Source organism: Natator depressus, chromosome 11, assembly GCF_965152275.1.
Source record: "Natator depressus isolate rNatDep1 chromosome 11, rNatDep2.hap1, whole genome shotgun sequence".
Classification (NCBI taxonomy): Eukaryota; Metazoa; Chordata; order Testudines; family Cheloniidae; genus Natator; species Natator depressus.
Genome location: NC_134244.1, coordinates 21,458,470 through 21,480,538, shown reverse-complemented (window position 1 = coordinate 21,480,538; position 22,069 = coordinate 21,458,470). Strand labels below are relative to the sequence as shown.

Genomic DNA, 22,069 nt, shown 5'->3' with positions numbered 1-22,069 from the left:
CTTCCTGAAGGAGGAGCTATGCTTTCCTTCATAAATAAGGTCATCAAGGAAATTTTTGCCATAGAGGACTCTGAGTTTGATGTTGAGATAGGAAGATAGGAGAGACGTGCTAGTCCTTGAAAAAACAACAACAACAACAAAAAACAGACGTCTTTAGGTAATAAGAAACAAAATCTCCAGGAATAATTGACAAAAGTGACCTCATCTGCATTTTTACTTTTCTTATCGCCCTACCTAACAGCTGCTTCTTTTCAGTCTGTTGATACTTTCTCTGATCTCCAGTTGTATTGATTACTTGATGCAACTCTCTCGCCTCTTCTGATCTTTTGTTACCTTATCTTTGATTCTGCTTAAGCCCACTGCTTTCACTTTGCTTCCTTAAAAGATAATCAAAATTCAAATAATAGGCATAGCTACTACACAAAAGACAGTAGCACATGTAAATCTAAATCCAGAAATGCAGTGATTAAAACAAGTCATAGTCATAAGGAGATAGTTCATATTATTAAACTTGTGTGTATTTAGAAAAACAAAGAACTCCTTTGTCATTGCAGGATTATTTCCTATAATACAGTCTCAATTTATCTGTATAGTTGAGTGTTAAAGGAATGCAGAAGTCCCAATATCTATTGGAAGACTATTTCATTGTCTGATAGATCACACTATTTAGAAAACCAGAAAACGGCTTTCTTGTTTTGCCAAAGGTTCTATGCACAGTTTCATCCCATTTTTTTTATACTCTTTGGGTAGTCTCAAACAATTCCTTTCCATCCTTGGGTGTTAATATCCTAGACTCATTATTGCCCTTCATTGTCAGTTAGCCAATAAATAGTTTTTTCTAGGTCCTATCTATGATATAGCTAGGGTGACCAGACGTTCCGATTTTATAGGGACACTCCCACTATTTGGGGTTTTTCTTATATAGGCGCCTATTACCCGCCACCCCCTGTCCCGATTTTTCACACTTGCTATCTGGTCACCCTTGATATAGCTGAGCTTGTTGGTTGCAAGACTGACTTTCAACATGGTCTGTTTCTACAGTCTACGTAGTTAATACTGAATTAGTAATTGTGACAACTGCTCATGGGTTGTCCTTGCAAGAGGCCCGGAACAGTATGTCGATGGGCACCTCCCTTCCCTTTTAAACCTGTATAACCAGTTTGGCTAGGCTTCTTTTCTCCTAGTTTAAACTCTGTTAGCAATATGATAATCTATGCTTTGTCCACACTGCATAACAAGTGCAATATTATAAATTACAACAGTTCTTCTCTACTCCTGTAACAGTTCATTGTATAAACACTAGCAGTCTGGACTACTGGAAGCCTGTTGTGTTCATTGTGTCCACATAAGGCACCCCCTCTTACTGTGGTACCAATATATCATGAATACTAATACCAATACCTGAAGCAGGGTTTTTTGGAGAATAACAAGCCACACTTGGAGAGACTTAAAAATAAAATAAAATGTGAAATATATAAATTAGCATTTGTTAATGTCTGAAATACATTTATTGAAAATGTATCAGTATCAGTATTACTTCTTTTAAACCAAGACGACTGCATGCATTGTACTATATGAAATGGAAATTTTGTATGCAAAAAAACTACAGAAGTTGCACTAATTTAAAACAAGAAAGTAATTGGAATTACAGGAATTTCTGCATAGAGTAGTCCCTGAAGGAGTTGCAGGAACATTGTGGGTTGGTGCTGGGAGGACCAAATGCAATGTTGCAACTGCAACACCAACATTTGCTCTATGCAGTAGAGGTGCAGAAGTGAAGTAAGCCAATGCAGGATACAAAAGTGCAGAGACTTGCTCCAAGAAAGTTCAGTTTCAGTGTTGCTGGCAGCACTTGTGCACCTTTGTAAATATTCTTTTGTGTATGTGAACATAGGGCATTCAACAATTGTGGCAGAGGTTCCAGCACCAAAATATTCCAGTGTAGAAAGGGATGTAGATTCCATTGTTCCTTTAGGTAATGGTGATGCTTGATATGCATATCCTTCAGGCGGTCTGTTCCCTACTATGGGGGTGGTTACCCAGATTTTTTCAAACTGCACTGATACAAACACAGCTAAGCATTATGGTAACGCTGGATGCACAAACTTGGTTTACACTTGGTATTGTTATGAAAATAAAACTCTGGACACAACTCAACTGTTTGTTCTAACCAGAATTGGATGAGAGTATTAGAAAAACATGGGTAGACTTGGAGTTGTAGTGTGGCTGAGCCTTTACTTTGTAGCTCTGTACATATTCCAGTGTTTTAGCTTTCTGATAGCTTGACTGGAATATATGTGAGAACTGTTTGTAAGTATTCTCTCTTTAATGGTGACCTGCGGTGTGTAACTGTCAGAGCAGTTTATTTCCTACTTGTATTTCTAAAGTCTCCATGTCCCTTTGTATCACTTTTATATTTTCCAATTGTTTCATTTCCTGCTTTTTACTAGCAGCTACATTGCAATCAGACATTTTATGATAAAAGTGAACTTTTGAAAGTGTAATTTCTCACATTTCAGGCTATATTTCATCATTAGTATTATGATGCATACATTTGACAGGATAGGGTGTAACTTTACAATTAAATTTACTTCAGATATAGCTAGAATCATCCTGCCTGCAGAGTGCTAAATCAGACAGAAAGCTCTCTGTGTGCTGGGTAAGGGAGGGGAGGGAATGAGTTTTGCCTAGGAGTAGCTCCTGTCCCTCCTAATTGCCAATGCATCATTTGCTCCCACTTTGCAGCCCCTAGGACTCTCAAGCACTCAAGAAGCACAAGCATCATGATTCTAACTGACCCTCAATGCAAAAGCCCTTTGCACCTTTTTGCTCCCCTTTTCTTTTAACCTTTTGCGTAAATAGCCAGAATATAATCTTGTATGTGACAGCGCAGTGCAATATTGCTTCTGCCTCATAGAGGTTTTGAATTAGTAACTTAATTTATAGCTGTGTTGTGGTGCCTTTACTCATGCTGAGTAGCACCTTACTCCTCAAACAGACCCAAATCAGTGAATTAGAGTGAGTAATTTTTCTATTTAGTTTTCAGGTACTGCATAGCATTTTTATAACTTTATTCAAGAAAACTCATTTCTTTGCAGAAAGATGTATTTTCAGATTTTTTTCTACTGTGTAAATCATATCAGATTTCATTGTCCTTTCTTTTTTTAAAAAAAGTACTAAGAGGATGTTTTTAACCCTACTTTTCTCTGTATTCATGGAGAGAACAGCACTTTTGTAACATCTGCATACACTTTAGAGAAGCAGAGCTTGGTGCTGCTTCCAGCTGTTGTTCATTTAAAGAAAACTGGTTTAGCTGGTAAAACTCCGTAGTGTCTGTTTGTTCTGCTAGCACTACAGCATTTACTGATTGTCCTTCAGCAGCACATGGCTAACCTTCCCTTCTAGTAACTAGGAGACACTCATTTAAAAGATGTTGAAATTATCTTCCTGAAGCAATGGCCACTTCAATAAGTGATTTAATGATTTTCCTTTGCCTTTGTGTATGTATGAGGGAGGGGACACAAATAACTGGGATACAAATTAAATCTGGTATAGTCATTAACACATTTCATGTTGGATGCCTTCATATCCTTTGCAGAATTCCCAACCTGTGAACCACTAACTCAATTTATATGCAAAAATGGAAGATGTGTTAGCAGCAAATGGCACTGTGACTCAGGCAAGTACCAAATGTTCAGTATTCTAAACTGATTTAATTAAGGGGTTGGGGGTACTTTTGATAAAAATACTCATTTCCTACTGGGACTAGAGTAAATCCAGCTTGTAGCCCTGCATAAAATATACGTAATGGCTTTATTTTACTGATTTAAGATTAAAGGTTGTGAAACTGAGGCCACACACCTGGGAGAATGCAGTAGAAATAAGAATTTGCTCTTGGAGTTAAACCTGGAACATCACTGCAAATATACTGTATTATATTAGAATAGAATGCAATATGAGACAATATTTGGTAATAAGAATGACCAAGAATCAGAGCATTTCCTTAAAATAAAATGATCAGTGGAATGTATATTTGGCTGGACAAGTGTGCAAAGTGAGCTTTAGTGTTTAATGCGATATCTTTCCCTTTCTTGGGAATCACAATCACAGATTACAGGAATCATCAGACAGTATAGAAATAAGGAAGCCCATTTCAACCCCCTTTTGATGAATTAATTAGTGTCTTTTTCTCCAGCTATCTGTTTCTAAATGTGTAATGAGAGCCTTTCCCCTGTGTTATTTTAAAAGGCTAATTCTGATCTGAGATTTTCATTTTGGCCTTAAGTTATCTGAAACGGTTATCTGCAGCCCATTCATCAGTCTAATGCATGACTTTGTTGTGAATAAACCTAAGGTCTTGTCTTTACCAAAACACAAGTCTTTACACCCAATTGCATAAAAGGGCCACCTTATATAGCTAAGACAGGACAGGGAATTGCTCGTAGTGACATAACTGGTTTTGGTATGATCTAGCAGAGAAAGCAATATATAGAACTTTAACATACTGGCTATCACTTCTCTGTTTTCTTCTCAAGGACACTGTAGATACGAAAACAGTAAATGCAAGCACTGTTGCATCCATTTATTAACGTTTCTCATGAGGGTCAGGCTTCTATTCAGATTTTGCACCGTTTAAAGCTGGTCTGGTGCTCTTTTTCTCATGTTGACTCTGAATGTTCACAGATGACGACTGTGGCGATGGGAGTGATGAGTTGGGTTGTGTTCACTCATGCTCCAGTAATCAGTACAGATGCTCCAGCGGCAGATGCATACCAAGTCATTGGGCTTGTGATGGTGACAATGACTGTGGAGACTTCAGTGATGAAACCAAAACAAACTGCACCAAAGAAGGTTGGCTGTTTTAATACTGTGATAAAGATTTGGTCTAAATGAATAGTGAACTTTCTCATCCATTGGAAAAGTGAAAGTGGTTTAAATTGTTGGTGGCAGAAAACAGATATTTAAGATCTGATACCCTTCTTAAAGTGGTGATTCAAACAGGATATAAAGGGGATAGGGAGTTAAGCCCTGGAAAGCTCAAAGGACAAATCTTAGGGACAGCCAAACAGGCAGGCTGAAGATTTTGTAGTGTTTTTGTTTTTGAGTTACTAGTAAAACTGAACTCTAGGAAGGAGAGATACACGCTCTCTCTCTCTCTCTCTCTCTCTCTCTCTCTCTCTCTCTCAATTATCCTTTACAGGTAACAGGAGAGAGAAAAATAGTGCCAATCAATTAAACAAACAAAAACCTACCTTCTCACTGGGGAATGGCACGACCAAATTTGCTTTCCTAGGCAGCTGCCTTGTTTGCCTATGGCTAGAGCAGCCTCTGCTGAAACAAATCCAGCACAATGTTGATAGTTTTACTTCACTGAATTACACTGTACATGATTCTTGTCCTTTTAATAGAGACAGATGTTTCCTGGATCAAGATACACTAGGCAAGGCAACATTGCTTAAGTTAGCACTTTAATATCTGCAAGTATTTTTACACAACAGTTTAACTCAATATAATATTAAAATAATAAGAATTTCCTATAATTTCCATTTTACCAAAGAATAATCCCTACAATTTCTTGTACTCAGTATTTCTTTCTTATTCAAAACCAAGCAACTAAACAAAAAACCGTAGCTATGCTTTACAATGAAAACACATCTGATCTCCAATTTACAGTAGTCATTCTTTTGTTCCTACTGTTTGGTTTACTAAAAAGGCAACATCTACTGCCTTGTGCGGCAATTTAACAAAATGAGCACATGTGGTGAATTTCTTAATTATTCAATAAAAATTAAAGGAAAGCTTCTATTATTATGTCATTAGTGACAATATTGGCTTTCTGCTGTGACTTGTGATGTAGCAAGTTTCCAAATTAATTTGATTACATACTAAGATTTAATTCTCCAATCACAAACTACTCTGAAACCTCCAAATGTATAAAACCAGGGAAATATAGTTAAAATACTGTAGAAACATATTTGATCTCAAATACAAAGGATATCACAAAAATCTATCTTTATTGTGTCATTGTAATTAAACTTTGTGTTATTTGCAATATTTTCTATAGACTGAATAATTTTACCGTAAAGTAAAATATGGCTGTATTGTAAAGTTGACTTTTGTGTGGTGCCCACTCTACCTACAGTTAAAATGGGAGCTATCACTATGTTTTGAAGTTTTTATCCTGTTGCCCATATATAGAGGAATATAAGGTAAGACAAACATAATATTTTAGATATAAAAACAATATTACTCAATAAAAGAGAAAATCAACAGAATATGTATGTTCCACTAGAAACCCTGAACCAAGTTTGTAAAGAAAGTGATGATAAACATTGCACTAAACAGGCCCCAAATTTTATAATTCTATGATGTTTTTCTTAGCTAAAGTGAGGAATGAAAACCTGGATATATTCTGCTGTTATAGCCCTGTCATTTTGTATCATCCGCTTAAATGAATTTTGAATAATTTTATTTGCACATCAGTTGGGTTCAAATCATGGAATTAAACCTCAGCAATGAGGCTTTATTATTTTTGACATAACATTAACTTTAATTTAGTTTTCCTGTTTGTACTCATGTAATAAATTTTATCTTTCTAAATCTAGTTCAGAGCAAAGCTATGAAAAATGTTTACAATTTTTAGTTAGTGGTAAGAACCTTGTGGAACTGTGAACACATTCAGCTGCCCTTAGGTTTAATGGGAAACAGCAGAAAGGCTTGAGCATGCCTCTGGATGCACTCAGTATGCTTGAGCTTCCTGGTACTTTGTAAACAAAAACTGTAAATAGTTGTAGTCAAATTTATTCCCAACTGCTATAATGCATATCATTTTTTAATGGAGAGTAAAACATATTTCTGGGTTGGAAAACTCCCTTATATGGTTGTGGAAATTTTTAATGCTGTGCATCATGACCTCTTCTTAAAATTAAAACAGAAAATTATTCAGCTGCTTTTAACCTGATTCCTTCATCTTTATTAAAACAACAGTTAATTATCAAAACACTGTGAATTATTAAAAAGGAACTTGTATTTCTTCAAGTAATATACCTATGGGTATTCCACTTCAGGGCACCTTTGATTGGAGGCTTTCTGTGTCAGTGCCCATTCAGTACTCACCTGACCTTAGCTATTGTTGCAACCTGTACTGAGGGTATATAGCGCAGAGACTCATGAACTGCCCCCAGATGGTCCTCAACTGCTTCAGCCTGAGATGGAGCATCTTGTGGTGCCTGCTTTTTACCTTATTTACCTTTAGGGAATAGCTTTATTAGTTCCACAGTTGTTATTTTTAGGTTTTTAATTAGCCTTTTAGCTCTTACTAATTTTAGTAGTTTTAGTAGTGTTATTTTTGGGAGGAATATTTCTTTGGGTGACTCCTGTTCTCTCCCCCCACCCCCGCCCCCACACCCAGTATCCCCCCTCTCTGGGGTCTCTTCTTTTTCAGGGAGTCTATCTTTGGATTATGCCTATATCTTCTTGTCATAAATATAAAGGAAGGGTAAACACCTTTAAAATCCCTCTTGGCCAGAGGAAAAACCCTTTCACCTGTAAAGGGTTAAGAAGCTAGGATAACCTCGCTGGCACCTGACCACAATGACCAATGCGGACACAAGATACTTTCAAAGCTGGAGGGGGGGAAAACAAAGGGTCTGGGTTAGTCTGTGTGATGCTTTTGCCGGGGTCAGAACAGGAATGGAGTCTTAGAACTTAGTAAGTAATCTAGCTAGATATGCGTTAGATTATGATTTCTTTAAATGGCTGAGAAAATAAGCTGTGCTGAATGGAATGGATATTCCTGTTTTTGTGGTTTTTGTAACTTAAGGTTTTGCCTAGAGGGATTCTCTATGTTTTGAATCTAATTACCCTGTAAGGTATTTACCATCCTGATTTTACAGAGGTGATTCTTTTTTACTTTTTCTTCTATTAAAATTCTTCTTTTAAGAAACTGGTTTTTTTTTATTGTTCTTAAGATCCAAGGGTTAGGGTCTGTGTTCACCTGTACAAATTGGTGAGGATTTTTATCAAATCTTCCCCAGAAAAAAGGGGGTAAGATTTGGGAGGATTTTGGGGGGAAAGACGTTTCCAAATGGCTCTTTCCTAATAAAAAACCCGGTTAGACATTTGGTGGTGGCAGCGAAAGTCCAAGAGCAAAAGGTAAAATAGTTTGTACGTTGGGGAAGTTTTAACCTAAGCTGTTAAAAGTAAGCTTAGGAGGTTTTCATGCAGGTCCCCATATCTGTACCCTAGAGTTCAGAGCGGGGAAAGAACCTTGACACCTCTAGATTTAGATGCTGCCTCATTTGCTGGGATCCTATCCTAGTTAGTGACAGCCACTTCCACTGTATCCACTACTTAGGGGTCCATGTCTCATTTAAGTATAAAACTTATTCAGGTTTTAAAGTATGTCTAGAAAGAACAAGGAGATAAAGCTTAGGCTTCTCATGATGGAGTGCTCCCTTCAACCTTCCTCAGACCCAGGCCCAGATACCCAGTCTTGGGTGCCCCTCTGTTTTTCTTTTTGGCCCATCCTGAATGGCCATAAAGGGACCTCTGGGTTACTTATCAGCAATAATGCTCCAAAGCACTCAGCTAGACTCATGGGGAGTGCCAGAGGCATCAATCCCTTGCTCCTCCTGTCCCTCCAAGTCAGTCTCCATCTCAGGATGAATCTTTCAAGCAACAGGAGAGAAGAGCTGATGAGGAAGCTACACCATAGACTAACATCTCCTCCTCTTCACAAGATGAAGTGCTGACACTTCCTACCCCTTATATATGGATGATTTTAGGCAGTTATTTTTCAAATGATTGCCCAAGGCCTGGTTTACACTGGTGGGGGGTGGATCAATCTAAGGTACACAATTTCAGCTACGAGAACCGCGTAGCTGAAGTCGATGTATCTTAGATCGACTTAGAATCATTTACTTTGCGTCCTTGCGGCGTGGGATCGCGAGGACGCAAAGTAAATGATTCTAAGTTGATCTAAGATACGTCAACTTCATCTCGCCGTGGTGGAGTTCCAGAGTCGACGGCAGAGCAATCAGGGATCGATTTATCACGTCTACACTAGATGCGATAAATCGATCCCCGATAGATCGATCACTACCCGCTGATCCGGGTATGGCCCAAGTCTGTTTGGCTGTATGTGTTTGTGTGCTCCAGTGCACAGTTGTTAGAGAGTTTTTCCCTTGGTGGTACCCTCTGGGGAAGGCACAAGCACCTTCTGTTGCCCACACACCACGAGCAGACATAAAGAACTAAGCTGCCTCTCAGCTCATGACTGTGGTTGTGGACAAATGCTGGTAAAAATTGTTCAAATTATACTTTTCAGAATGCAGGACTTTTCAAGACATGACTTTAAAATATACCTTAATACAATTCAGAAGTTTGGAATACTATAAATAATCTTTGTGGTGATGATTAGGTTAGCAGAGTACAGCTGAGGAATCCAAAAAATGCAAAATAAGGCTCTAATCTTGGAAACACACATATGCTTAATGTTAAGCATGTGGCTAATCCAAATGAAGTCTTATCGCATAATTACTGTGCTTCAATACATGTGGGTCTGAATCCTCAACTATACAGAGCTCATGTTCAGTATAGCTGAGTGGGGGAAGGCCAAGATAACTGTCGCCTTTTCTACCTTCAAGATCCTTGGAGGTAGCTGAGGGGTGAACTGGCCCATGGTGCATGTAAGAGCAGTTGCATGGCTGGTCTAACTTATGCCAACTGGAAGCATCACCTAGGGACCATTCTGCTTGTCCAGCTACGTTAGATCACATTGTTTTCCAATGCCATCCCTAGCAGAACATCTACTAGGCCAGGGATCAGCAACCTTTGGCACCCAGCCCACCAGGGTAAGCCCCCTGGCGGGCGGGGCTGGTTTGTTTACCTGCTGTGTCCACAGGTTCGGCCAATCGCAGCTCCCACTGGCCGTGGTTTGCCGTTCCAGGCCAATGTGGGCTGTGGGAAGTGGCGGCCAGCACCCTCGGCCCGTGCCATTTCCTGCAGCCCCCATTGGCATGGAGCAGCGAACCGCAGCCAGTGGAAGCTGCGATCAGCCAAACCTGCGGATGGAGCAGGTAAACAAACCGGCCCAGCCTGCCAGGGGGTTTACCCTGGCGGGCGGCATGCCAAAAGTTGCCGATCCCTGTACTAGGCCAATGCAAGATTAAAACTAGATATGTCAGCTTGTGAGCATTTCACTGTGCTGCAGAAGAATCCTCATCTTTCTCATTAAAGCAGCTTTAAATCCCTTTTGGGCGGATCTAGCTGTGCAAAGGGGGCTTATCTATGACCAGGGATCTGGCCCGTTCTCCTGAAAACCACTTGAAAATAAATGCCTGCAAACTTTCTTATTAAATTTAGATGTACTTAAATGTGATGTCTTCTTGGGCTCTGAATTCAGGGTTCCATATTGTAAACATTCTCTAATTGAACAATTTACATATTTCTTTTCAACATTTCAGCCAAGATTTTCAAAAGTGAGTAGTGATATTTTGGGAGCCACTGGTACTGGGTGTTCAAAAATTAAGTCACCCAGAATCACTAGATGCATTTAGATATCTTGGCCTTCATTCCCCTGATTACTGTAGAGCTGATTTCCCTAACCATTTACTGTGGGATGAAACAATTTGGAAATGAAAGGATCAACCAAAGCCCTAAAGCTCATGATCCCTAAAGACTCATTTTATAAACTTGTGGTCCATGCTCATAACATATTTTGTAGACTCAGTAATTCCATTTGTTTTAATTAAATTGCTGGTTATACATGCACTCTGTGTTTCTCTTTCTCTGACGATATGTGTAACTTTTTCTTTAGGTATACGGTGTGATAGAGGAGATACTTATTTCAGTTAAAAAAACAACAACACTGGCTGTTCCTGTTATTCTGCACAAATTGCCAAATTTAACTGAGCAAACGAGACAGCTGTACTGCTGTGTTTATATAAACTAGTTTCTTCATATATACCTGGAGATAGAAAAAACAAACATTGTGAACAAGCTGTTCACTATAGTTAATCTTGTCTCTTGATTATTTTATCTAAGAAACTCCCTCTCCTGGAGGATGCAATGAGAAAGAATTTCAGTGTAACCCTGATGGGAATTGTGTTCCTGTGTTGTGGCGCTGCGATGGAGAAAAGGATTGTGAAGATGGCAGTGATGAAAAGGGCTGTAATGGAACTATACGCTTGTGCGATGAGAGAACCAAGTTTTCCTGCAAGAATACAGGTACATTATTGTTTGCTCCAATTCAGTTGTTTCTTTCTCAAGGCCATTTAAAATAAAACTTTTTTATTATTTGTACGACAGTAGTGTCCACAATATGCTACATGCTATACAGACATATATAGTAGGAATACACCATCCCTATTCTGAAGAAGTTACAATTTAAAAAGTTCAAACCAACAAAACTAAAATCAACAAACAAAACTAAATGGTGAAGGGCTGGTGAAAGGGATACAACTTACACAGAAAAGCGTCAATCCTCCAGAGACATTCAGGTGCTTAAGTATGTGAGTAGTTCTATTAAAGGCCTCAACACACTTCCTTGCATGGCTCCATTAGTGTTGTCTAGATAATGACTTTGGGCACTGTGGAGAGAGATGGAGCTGTGCCTAAGATGGTCTTTCTTCTAAGTAACTCGGTACGGAGGATCAGAACAGTGGCTTACCCGTCCATCGCTCTCCATGTTCCATCCAGCATTGCTGGCTGGACACTCAGGGAGGATTATTACTTCATCCTGTTAGGAGCTGTTAGGAGCTGTTACTTCATCCTGTTAGAACCTACTGCCCTCAGCCCAACCAGGAGCAACAGAGGAACTGTGTCTTAAGGGGTATCTCAGAGGTAGGATGTGCTCCTGTGGGGGCTGACATGTCTGCATAATTTGCATTCCTCAGCATTGCGCCTAGGATTTTAGTTCTTTTTGAGCAGGTCCTTAATCCTGAACTATCTGTGTTATTGTTCCAGAGGATGATTTTTTGTGGGGGTTACTAAATCTGCTAGTCTGTTTTAACTATGGTCTTCTGGGGACTGATCTCAGAGATATTGATTGAATTGGCAGAGAAGAATGGACTGTGATTAAGTGGAGTATATGCTTATTACTAGACACAGAGCTGTTTGGTAATGTTGGGAATGGGAGACTCAGTATAACACAGTCCGCCATTCCACTCCAAGAAACTGGTTACAGGTTTCAGTATCTTTTCCCACAGCATTGTGTCTGTTTTGAAATATTAACATTCTATTGAAATAGCTTAATTGAGGTATTTTATTATTTCGATTGCTGCCAATTAAATGCTCTAAATAGAAGATAAAAATGCTGTGAGCAAGCAAACACTGTGGAAACTACATGGCCATGGGGTGTTGAGGGATGCAACATGTCTTAAACATGCCTGCTGGCCACAATTAAGCATGTTAAATAAAACACTGAAAGCAGACAAGGCTATAAGTGGTATTTGAGCCCATTGCTGGCAGGCACTTCCGTTTTACGAGCAGGCATTTTAAACAATAACAAATATACAATTATACAGTAATTCACAGTGACTTTACATCTTTTAATTTGTGGGTATGATGTAACTCTGATTTGGGAGTCTGTACAACTTATGAGTTCTAGATCATGTGTATGAAGTTATTATAAAATACAGTATATGTTGGAATGTCTCTGTGCATTTGAAATTCACCATTTGCTAACATTGCCTTTAGCATGGTAACCATCAGCCTAGGGACAATGAAGAGTCCTAGGGACAATGAAGAGTCATTAAATTTAACAGCTGTGCTCTGACTGTACAATAGGTATGCTAAAGATGGTTCCAGAGTTAGAAAACCAGTGTGACCAAATGTCCCTGCATGGGGGTGCTGAAGTGGAGAGTGGAAAATTTCCAAACAGGACAGTGAGACAGAGATGATAAAGCAGGGGTTTAAAAAGATCTGAGGGGGAAGGATTTGCGGGGGCAGGAAGCTTTAGGCAGGAGAGGGGACAATACAGGCATGGTTTGTATGGGGGTGAGGAGCTGTGGTAGTTATGATAATAAACTTAAATAAAGTCCAGTATTTGTAAATTGCTTGTTTTGAATTCCAAGCAGTATCCATGGTTCGTATGCTTTAAACGCATGAACATAATACCACCACTTTTATATTTATGTCATTTAATTTTGTAGGCCTAGTCTCTAGTAAATAAATTAAACTGATTAAATACCCTAGGATATTTGTAGAAGACATTGCATCCACATACAGAAACATCCCATACAGTCTGCAAAACAGTTCACAGATGTTCTAATAACCAGTTACAATAGACTATTTTTCCAGCAGGCTTTCCTGTTAAAGCTTACCTAGTTTAATGACATTGTGGATGTAGAAAAGGTGAAATAGTTCAAATAGTCTTCTCACTACTGTCCTACAGTGCACTGATGACCTTGCTGAATCTCTCAGGATGAACTGCTTCTGAGAGCTGAAGTGGGAATTGTGGGAGCGAGAGTATTGTGACTAAAGAGTTAGGGATAGCTCTGATGTGCACAGAGGTAAAACTTAAAACTGATTTAGTCTTGCTAATGTGACTGAACTAAACTGTGTGCCTAGACCTGTTCAATACAACCAATTCAATTACAAATGGCTTAGATCTCTAGTATAGACAAGATGTTATAGAACTTTTTAGTTCCCTCAGCTTTGGTCTTTTAAAAAAGAAATCCCAAAAGACTAGAACTAAATTTAATTGTTTAGCTTTTTTTTAAAATCTTGACCACTATTTTTGAGGTATTAAGGGAGCCTTTTAATATGATTTTTCTGTCTTCTATTTTAGGATTTTAAAGGATTCAATTTTAACTTGGTATTGTTCTCTATTTCTAGGGGTTGATTCCATGCAATCTCTACTTTCAATGTTTTATAGCACTCACGTGGTGTTTGTTTCATGAGTCTGGACTGTTAATTTCCTCATTTTTTGTATATATAAAACTACATATATGAGAAATTTAAATTACTGTATGGGATGTTATGTCACATTGAAAAAATGTGAAGAAATGTAGCTCCTTTTCTGTCATTTTTTATCCTGGAACTACTACTTCTTACTGAATTATAAATTCCATAAATAGGTGTTTTACTATGATCTGACTAAATTCCTGACTAAAGCTTGATCATACTAATGTGTCAGTGAAGTCTTTAAACAAGCAAACAATAAAGAGGCAGTTCAGCCAATTTAAGTGGATTATTCATAGTGCTGGGGGAACATCCAAAGATTTGCCTCAGGGAAGTGAGAGCTTTCCTAAGTAGCTTGATTCCAATACATGGAAATTCACTAGGGAATTTAGTTTGAGGTATGACTCTTCCACTAGCTCTAAAATACTACACATAATAATACATACTTTTTGTCTAGTAGTGCACAGCTGATGCTTGCTCGGAGAAAGCAGTGATACACTTTCTTTGGCTTATTTTTAGTCATGGTATAAAAATAATGGTTTTCAAGATTACATAAGCAGTAAGTGTAAAATGTGGTGTGTGTGTGTGTGTGTGTGCATCAGAGTAAAAAGTTAAATGTATTTCTAGTTCACAGTCCATGCTTTTGCTTGCATTTCCCATCGAACTAACTGCATGCAAATTTATTAAAATAGAATAAGGAAAATAGATTGACAGTGACACAGAATTGAAACTATAGCATGTAAGTAAAACATATTAAAATCAGGGTGGATTGATTTAAATCAAGGCAATTTTAAATCATGGTTTAAATAAGCATTTCTATTTGAACTTCAGTTATTTTCTAAAGAAAGATGCAGTCTCATTGGTTGATATAACCATTAAAACATGTTATTAAAACATGTTGATTTACAACTAATAGAGCCCTTACAATGAATTTGGCACAGTTTTTTGCTACCAAGGAGGGTACTTTATGATCATATACATTTATTTAAGCAATAGTATAGCTTAATTGTTAAAGTATGTTTGTCATTTATCTAATGTTTAAAGATACTTTGAAACAAAACAAAACCTGATCTAGAGCATTTTTCTCAGGAATAGTCCAATTAAAGAAGTAAGTCACCATTGTATCTATCTTTATGGAATCCATTTCAAAGCTGCTATTGCAAGTTTTCTTAATTTGGGAATACAATATATCTTTAAAACAAATGATAAACCCAGAGATAGTTAGAAAATAGATATTTTAATGAGCATTTTAGTATCCAGTCTTTAAGACCTTTGTAACATCTGAATAGGAGTAGTGTAATAGTCTGTTCACATCCAGCCCCATTCAAAAGTATTTTAATGTTGTATAGATAGTGGATTATATTTAATCTGGAGCTGCAGCATAATGTTGGGCAGAGATTCAGACTGATATGTAATCCCTTTTAGGTTTTCTTTTAAATTTACTGCCATTTGGCTTTTTGAACTATGTACAGAAATCAGGTCCTAAATGTATTTTTTAAAAAAGTTAATTACATCATCTCAACAAAATAATTAAAACATTGCTCTTAGTGACTATACCTTAATAAGGAATACAACTATGTGAAATAAATAAAAAAACTGGTATCTGTTATTAGAAACTTTAGTTAATCTCAAAATTAGATAAAAAGGGAGATACTAATAGAGGAAGCATAAGTCATGCCATGGCAGATCCAATCACTGGTCCATCAAATCCAGTTCCTGTCTCTGGTAGTGTATAATTTCCTCAGTGCAATGTCAGTCATCCCACCTTATGCATTTAGCCATTTGTATAGTGCTGAACCTGGGATGGGATCGGAGCAGTTTACATTATGAATCATGACATTTGAATGCTCTCACTTTACATATGTAACTGTTTGGTTTCAATCCTGCTGCCAATGATCCTAAGGAATTTTTGGCATTGACCTTGGGAACAGGATCAGACCTGTTGTTACTGGTCATGCAGTTATATACACTTAAAAAAACCCAAACTTCCAGTAGAACTTTTGTCTTAAAACACAAATATCCCATCTAGAAGTGCTATTGTTTTCTCTGGATTTTTCCCCTTCAGTTTGCTCCTTAGTTAATTAGCTTGTAGACTTTTAAAATTAAAAAAATCACTTTGGGGGCATATATTTCCCAAACTTTTAGAGGTCAGCCACTTATTTCAAATGTAAGCTTTACTAGTCTTTCATTTATCTTCATTTATGTGTATACACATACACACACAATCCTTGCAGTGTGGTGCTAGAGAAGAGAACTTGGTGATAGAGGGCATAACCTTCAGCAAGTTACTTTAGTGGGGGTGCACTGGTGTAACCAAACGCAGAACTCAAACCATAATTTCTCTTTATTCTCACTGGACTTTAAACCTTTCTTTAATTGTGTAATAAGAAACAATGTAAATAGATACTATTATCTTCCTGATTAAATTGCATGAACACGGAAATATGAGAAAACAAAAGCTGGTGCACTTAGACGATGAGCACTGAAAACTCTCATTGACTTTAACGAGGATTGTGAGCACTCAGCTTCTCCTCAGCCCTTATAAGGAAAAGCAAATGTTAAATGAAAATACTTATAAGATAAAATCTTGAACCTGTATAAAAACACCATACTGCTGGGACTCCAGGTTTTATACTTTTTGGAGGGGGTGGCAAAAGCATCTGTCTGGAAGTCGTCATTCTGTGGTAAACCCATGGTATTGCCCTTGGAAATCCCTGCAGGAGTTGATTCTGACACTTTAAGCCTTAATTTTTGCTCTATACTTTTCCTTGGAGAGACAACTATGGAATCAGTGGCACTATCATTCTGGAGGGAGCCATGTTTCCAGAGTATTGGAGAGCCATGTACGGAAAAATGGAGAGGCCAGCCCTTTGTGCAAATATCTTAAAATGCATTGGATTTTCTGACCAATGGTGGTGCAACTGAATGATGTTGATGGTGAGAGAGGTTGATGTGCAGCCTGCTCTCTTTGCATGCCGACAAATCCCTTAACCAAAATGGAAGATGTATCAGGAACGAGAGTTCCCACATCGACGCAGAGATTCCAGAATAAATGTTCTTGTTTCATGGCTTATTCTCTGGAAGGGGGTGATACACAGCTGCAAAATTTTGTAGAGCTTCTTGAATGATGTTTAGTGCAAGAATGAGTTTTGTTAGAAGGTGTTGGGTAGCCCCTTGTGTTCCCCACATCCACTGCTGCTGACTTAGAGGAAAATCAGCATCTTTTTTTCACCATCAAGAAATTTGACAAATATTGCTGCACAAAAACTTGTCACTTCTGCACTGGGGCCACTGAATGGGGGAAACTGGGGCAGCTGGTCTATTGATGGGGGGGTGAAGCTGATGGGTTGTGGGATCAGAGGATGTGTATTAATAGCCAGAATCTTCTCTTCCCATCTTTTCTCGGGCTGCTAAAGCCCTGCTTTACTGTCTGGTGGCCTGGAGGAACAACTGCAGGGAGTTCCCTGCTACCTGTCCACAACTCAGCTGAATGCCTGACACTTAAGTTGGACTGTGGTCAGGTATGACAAGGCTGCAGGAATGTGTCAGATGAGATGCATGTCACTTGGCAGCTTTGAGTGATATATAGCCCAGTATTTCTTATATAATTAACCAAATGGTAAGGAAAACACATGCTAGGTGAATAGATTCAAATTTGAAAGTCCTTCTTTAAGGCCAATAATTTGATTTGTGAGGGTGGAGCAATGCTAATTTTTCTGGAAAGCTGGAATTCTTTTCATAGTAACCCAGGTAAAAAAGACAATGAAATTGAGGAAGAAAAAATTATAAAGAAATAATTTATTTGCATTCATTAATAAATATTAAATATTTGGAGTTGGATATACCAGTGACAGTTTATCCCAATGGATTTTTACCTTTCACGTCCATACCTTATGCTGCAAGTAGAAAAAAAAATCTAACTAATCTTGGTCATATTACAAGGGTACCCCTCTCATAAGGTTGAGGTATTATTGAACATAGTATCCTGTATCATTTAGTTTAACATTTTTTTACACTATCCTTTCCTTCTTCATCCATCTTCAACTACATTTTATTGTCAGTGCTATTTTGATGAACATCCTTTAATAGTGAATCACCTCTTTGCCTCCTTAAAATATACCATGTTATTGAGGGAATACTGATTGAACTCCATAATTACATTATTATAGTTGGTGCTGGTTGTGTCACCTGTAGTTAAAGCTGCCCAATACTTTTTACATAATAAGACTGTTTTAAGTTGTTTATAACTTTGCTAAACTTTAACCGCTTGGGTTGATATATATATAGTGTCAGGGACATGCCTTTTGCTTTTCTTGTGGAAATTCAACCAAATTATCTATTGTTTGTACCAGGCATGTTGTACCTCAGGGGCTGAGCAGGATTTTCCCTTCAATAGCTTCTCCCAAATGCTGTAGTGTCTGACACATGAACTGACAGCAGGGACACTGTCTCTCTTGAGCTCTTGATGCCATTATGTATAATACGGTGTCAAGGTTCCTTCTCCACTCTGAACTGTAGGGTACAGATGTGGGGACCTGCATGAAAGACCCCCTAAGCTTGTTCTTACCAGCTTAGGTTAAAAACTTCCCCAAGGTACAAACTTTGCCTTGTCCTTGAACCCTATGCTGCCACAACCAAGCGTGTTAAACAAAGAACAGGGAAAGAGCCCACTTGGAGATGTCTTCCCCAAAATATCCCCCCAAGTCCTACACTCCCTTTCCTGGGGAAGGCTTGATAAAAATCCTCACCAATTTGTACAGGTGAACACAGACCCAAACTCTTGGATCTTAAGAACAATGAAAAATCAATCAGGTTCTTAAAAGGAGAATTTTAATTAAAGAAAAGGTAAAAGAATCACCTCTGTAAAATCAGGATGGTAAATATCTTACAGGGTAATCAGATTCAAAACATAGAGAATCTCTCTAGGCAAAACCTTAAGTTACAAAAAAGACACAAAAACGGGAACATACATTCCATTCAGCACAGCGTATTTTACCAGCCATTAAACAAAAGGAAATCTAACGCATTTCTAGCTAGATTACTTACTAATTTAACAGAGTTTCTGAGACTGCATTCCTGATCTGTTCCTGGCAAAAGCTTCACACAGAGAGACAGACCCTTTGTTCCCCCCCCTCCAGATTTGAAAGTGTCTTGTCTCCTCATTGGTCATTTTGGTCAGGTGCCAGCAAGGTTATTTTAGCTTCTTAATCCTTTACAGGTGAAAGGGTTTTGCCTCTGTCCAGGAGGGATTTTATAGCACTGTATACAGAAAGGTGGTTACCCTTCCCTTTATTTTTATGACGTATGGGGAGAGAGAGCGAGAGAGCGGAAGCAGCCTGATCAGAATGCAGAGGAGACAAGAGCTGGATGTGGGGAGGAAGGGGCAGCAGAGAGAATAGTTTGGGACAGGTACCTCAGTGGGTGAGACAGGAACTGCCTGGGCAAAGATACTGGCACTGGGATGTAGAAATGGAGACAGCTGGGAGACTGGACTGGCTGGTAAGGAGTTTCAGAGGCAGAGAGGAGTCTGGTAATGTGGGAACTGAGGTTGGAGACTGAAGGAAGATACTGGCAAGGAGACTGGGCCTAGGACAGTGCTAGGCTGAGCTGGGGAGACTATTGGGCTGAGGAATCAGGGATGAGAGTTGGGAAAAGGCTACTACTGGGACAAGGACAGGTTGGAGGGGATGGGGGAAGAAGGTCTGTGACCACTAGAGCAATCCTTTCCAGAACCTGGAATTGAGCCCTAATTTGCTGAATTTTGATGTTCTATGGAGAGTTAGTACGTATCTAGGAAATTCACTTCCAAAGAGTGTGTCTCATCCTGCTCTAGTGGCTGATCCACCTAGAGAATAACAGCCTACTACTGCTACCAGTTACTCTGTTAGCTTAAGTGGCAGAGGTCTGTGCAGATGGCCTATAGATATCCACCCTGCTAATGACCCCTGTGAGTTTCAATATGGTTTCACACAATTATTTTTTTCAGTTGGCTTTTTTTTTTAAGTTAAAAAAATGTCAACATTGCAAAGTCAAGTGCTGCTGGCTCTTAATGGTGATTTCCTCTGAGTACCCAGCTTGAAACACTGGGGAAAAAATAGTATGTGATGATATAATTAAATGATGCTGAAGTAAAGTTGAACAGGCAACCTTACTGCTGGCATTTCCTAACTTTTCAACCATAACATTTTGTAATATATATTTTTGTGTGTAATTATTATTTATACTACAGTAGTATAAGCATCCAAACGCCGCAGTCAGACTGGGGCACAATCTTTTAGATGGTGATATAGAACACATTGTTCTTTCTGTGATCTGCAATAATAGTTATCCCGTTTGGGAATTGAAATGGCCTCTCCTGGCGTAATAGCCAAGAGGCACACTTGATGTGGGTGAACAAATGATTGCTTTTGGGAAAGCCTTTAAATAACAATATTGCTCTCTCCTCCCGCTCTCTCCTCCCACTCTCCTTGAAATGAAGTAAGTTAAAATGACTATATTGAAACAAATAAGATGACCCATTGCAGTCATTAATAAAGCGTGCTCCTGATGAGTTGGGGGGAGAAAACACTCCCTAATTTCAATGGGAACCTCTAGTGTAGAATGGGAGGACACCAGTATTTTAGATACTAGTAGAAAACTGTCATCTTGCAGTTCAGTAGACAATACAACCAAAGGCTTCCTATGCTCCACATACCGAACAGTATGTAAATGTTAAGTCTCTGTTTAGGATTGCTAATTTTCATGGACAATCAAAACCACTAGAAAATGCATTTTGATCAAGCTTTCCAACATACCTATGCCTATTATTGAGGCCTTTTTATTGCGTACATTGCAGACAATACATCTATCTTCATGTGTATAAGAGATTGGAAAACAGTAGATATATGCATATGAATTGATGCAGCTCTTGTACTAGAAAAGGTGTCTGGAAAATAAAAAATGTATGTCTCATGCTAGGGCAATAATTTGAAATAATGACATCAATATAGGCATAAATATATGTGCCTCATTTAAATCTGGACAAAATTAATTTGTTCACATAAGTATATTCTTTTATTTAATAAGATATGTCAAACCTATCATAGTTGAAGAGGAATCCTGTGTTATAGAATATATCTTCTTTTCATTAACATGAAAAAAGTAAAGTAAACAGGTTTGTTCTTTAAGCGGCTGTATCTATAAAACAGATTGAAATAGAGGTTAGAGGCTGTACTGGAATCAACATCAATTTACTTTGGGATATGGCCAATTTGCATGGCACAAACATTTTCCATTATTTTCTTTGCTGCTTCTGTCTTTGTGATGGTATTTAAATTCCAGTGTTCTTTTCAAGGTAAAGATGAAGATGGAAGTTCTCTAGAAGCACTTTTGATTGAATGTACGTATTTAAGTTTATGCATACAACTTTGTTTCCTGGTTGCTCTAACTTATTTATTCTTTACTTGTGTAACTGTAAGTGAGTAGGTAGAAACAAAGTTGTTCATTTTTTCAGTTTGGGAGGAATAAGGATTACAGTTCCCTTTGTTGTCAGTGGAATGATGGATGTGCTTTGGGCTCCAACTTGGAAGATGCTGAGCGTTTTTATGAGGTGCACCGCACTCTGAACTTCCATTAAAATCAATAGGAATTGGAGGTGCTCAGCAACTTTCAAAAGTGCTCAGCGTCCTCCAGATCCAGCTCCTAATTCTTTGTACTCTATACTGTTACCCCACAGTGAAATATCCCCTTGGTAATGTACCTTTTGCCATGCTCTTTTATGTGTAATTCAGGATTGGTAAGCATAAATAAATATTAAATTGCTTTTAAATATATGGGTATTTTAATATTTTGGTGTTATTCCTGTTTAGAACAGGATGTTCATGAGTTCTTTATGTGTAGTTTAAATTTATGTGTAGTTTAAACATTTAAATGGTGGGTCTTTCACCATTTGCACAAGGTCTCACAGGAAGTCTGTAGCAGAGCTGGAAATTGAAGCCAGAACTCCTGAATCCCAGTCTGGTGCCTTAATCATAAGACTGACTCTCATTGTATTTTGCTATTTATGGTTGTGGTCTTGGCAAAAACCCGGAAGATCAGAGGAAAATAAACATGAACTCAATTCTTTTCAAACCTCAAGAAAGATCAGATTTAGTATAATCCAATTTTTAAGTGAAAGTATGAATTT

The 22,069-nt window shown here is 38.2% G+C and overlaps 1 protein-coding gene across 1 annotated transcript in view; it reads left to right on the top strand.

Moving 5' to 3' along the window:
- LRP1B (LDL receptor related protein 1B) overlaps positions 1 to 22,069 on the top strand; it is a 1,292,938-nt gene that overhangs the window by 786,715 nt on the left and 484,154 nt on the right. The window contains exons 19-21 of the mRNA XM_074967293.1: positions 3,599 to 3,679; positions 4,684 to 4,851; positions 11,047 to 11,229. Coding sequence (XP_074823394.1) covers positions 3,599 to 3,679; positions 4,684 to 4,851; positions 11,047 to 11,229 — 432 coding nt within the window. The remainder of the gene's footprint in view (positions 1 to 3,598; positions 3,680 to 4,683; positions 4,852 to 11,046; positions 11,230 to 22,069) is intronic.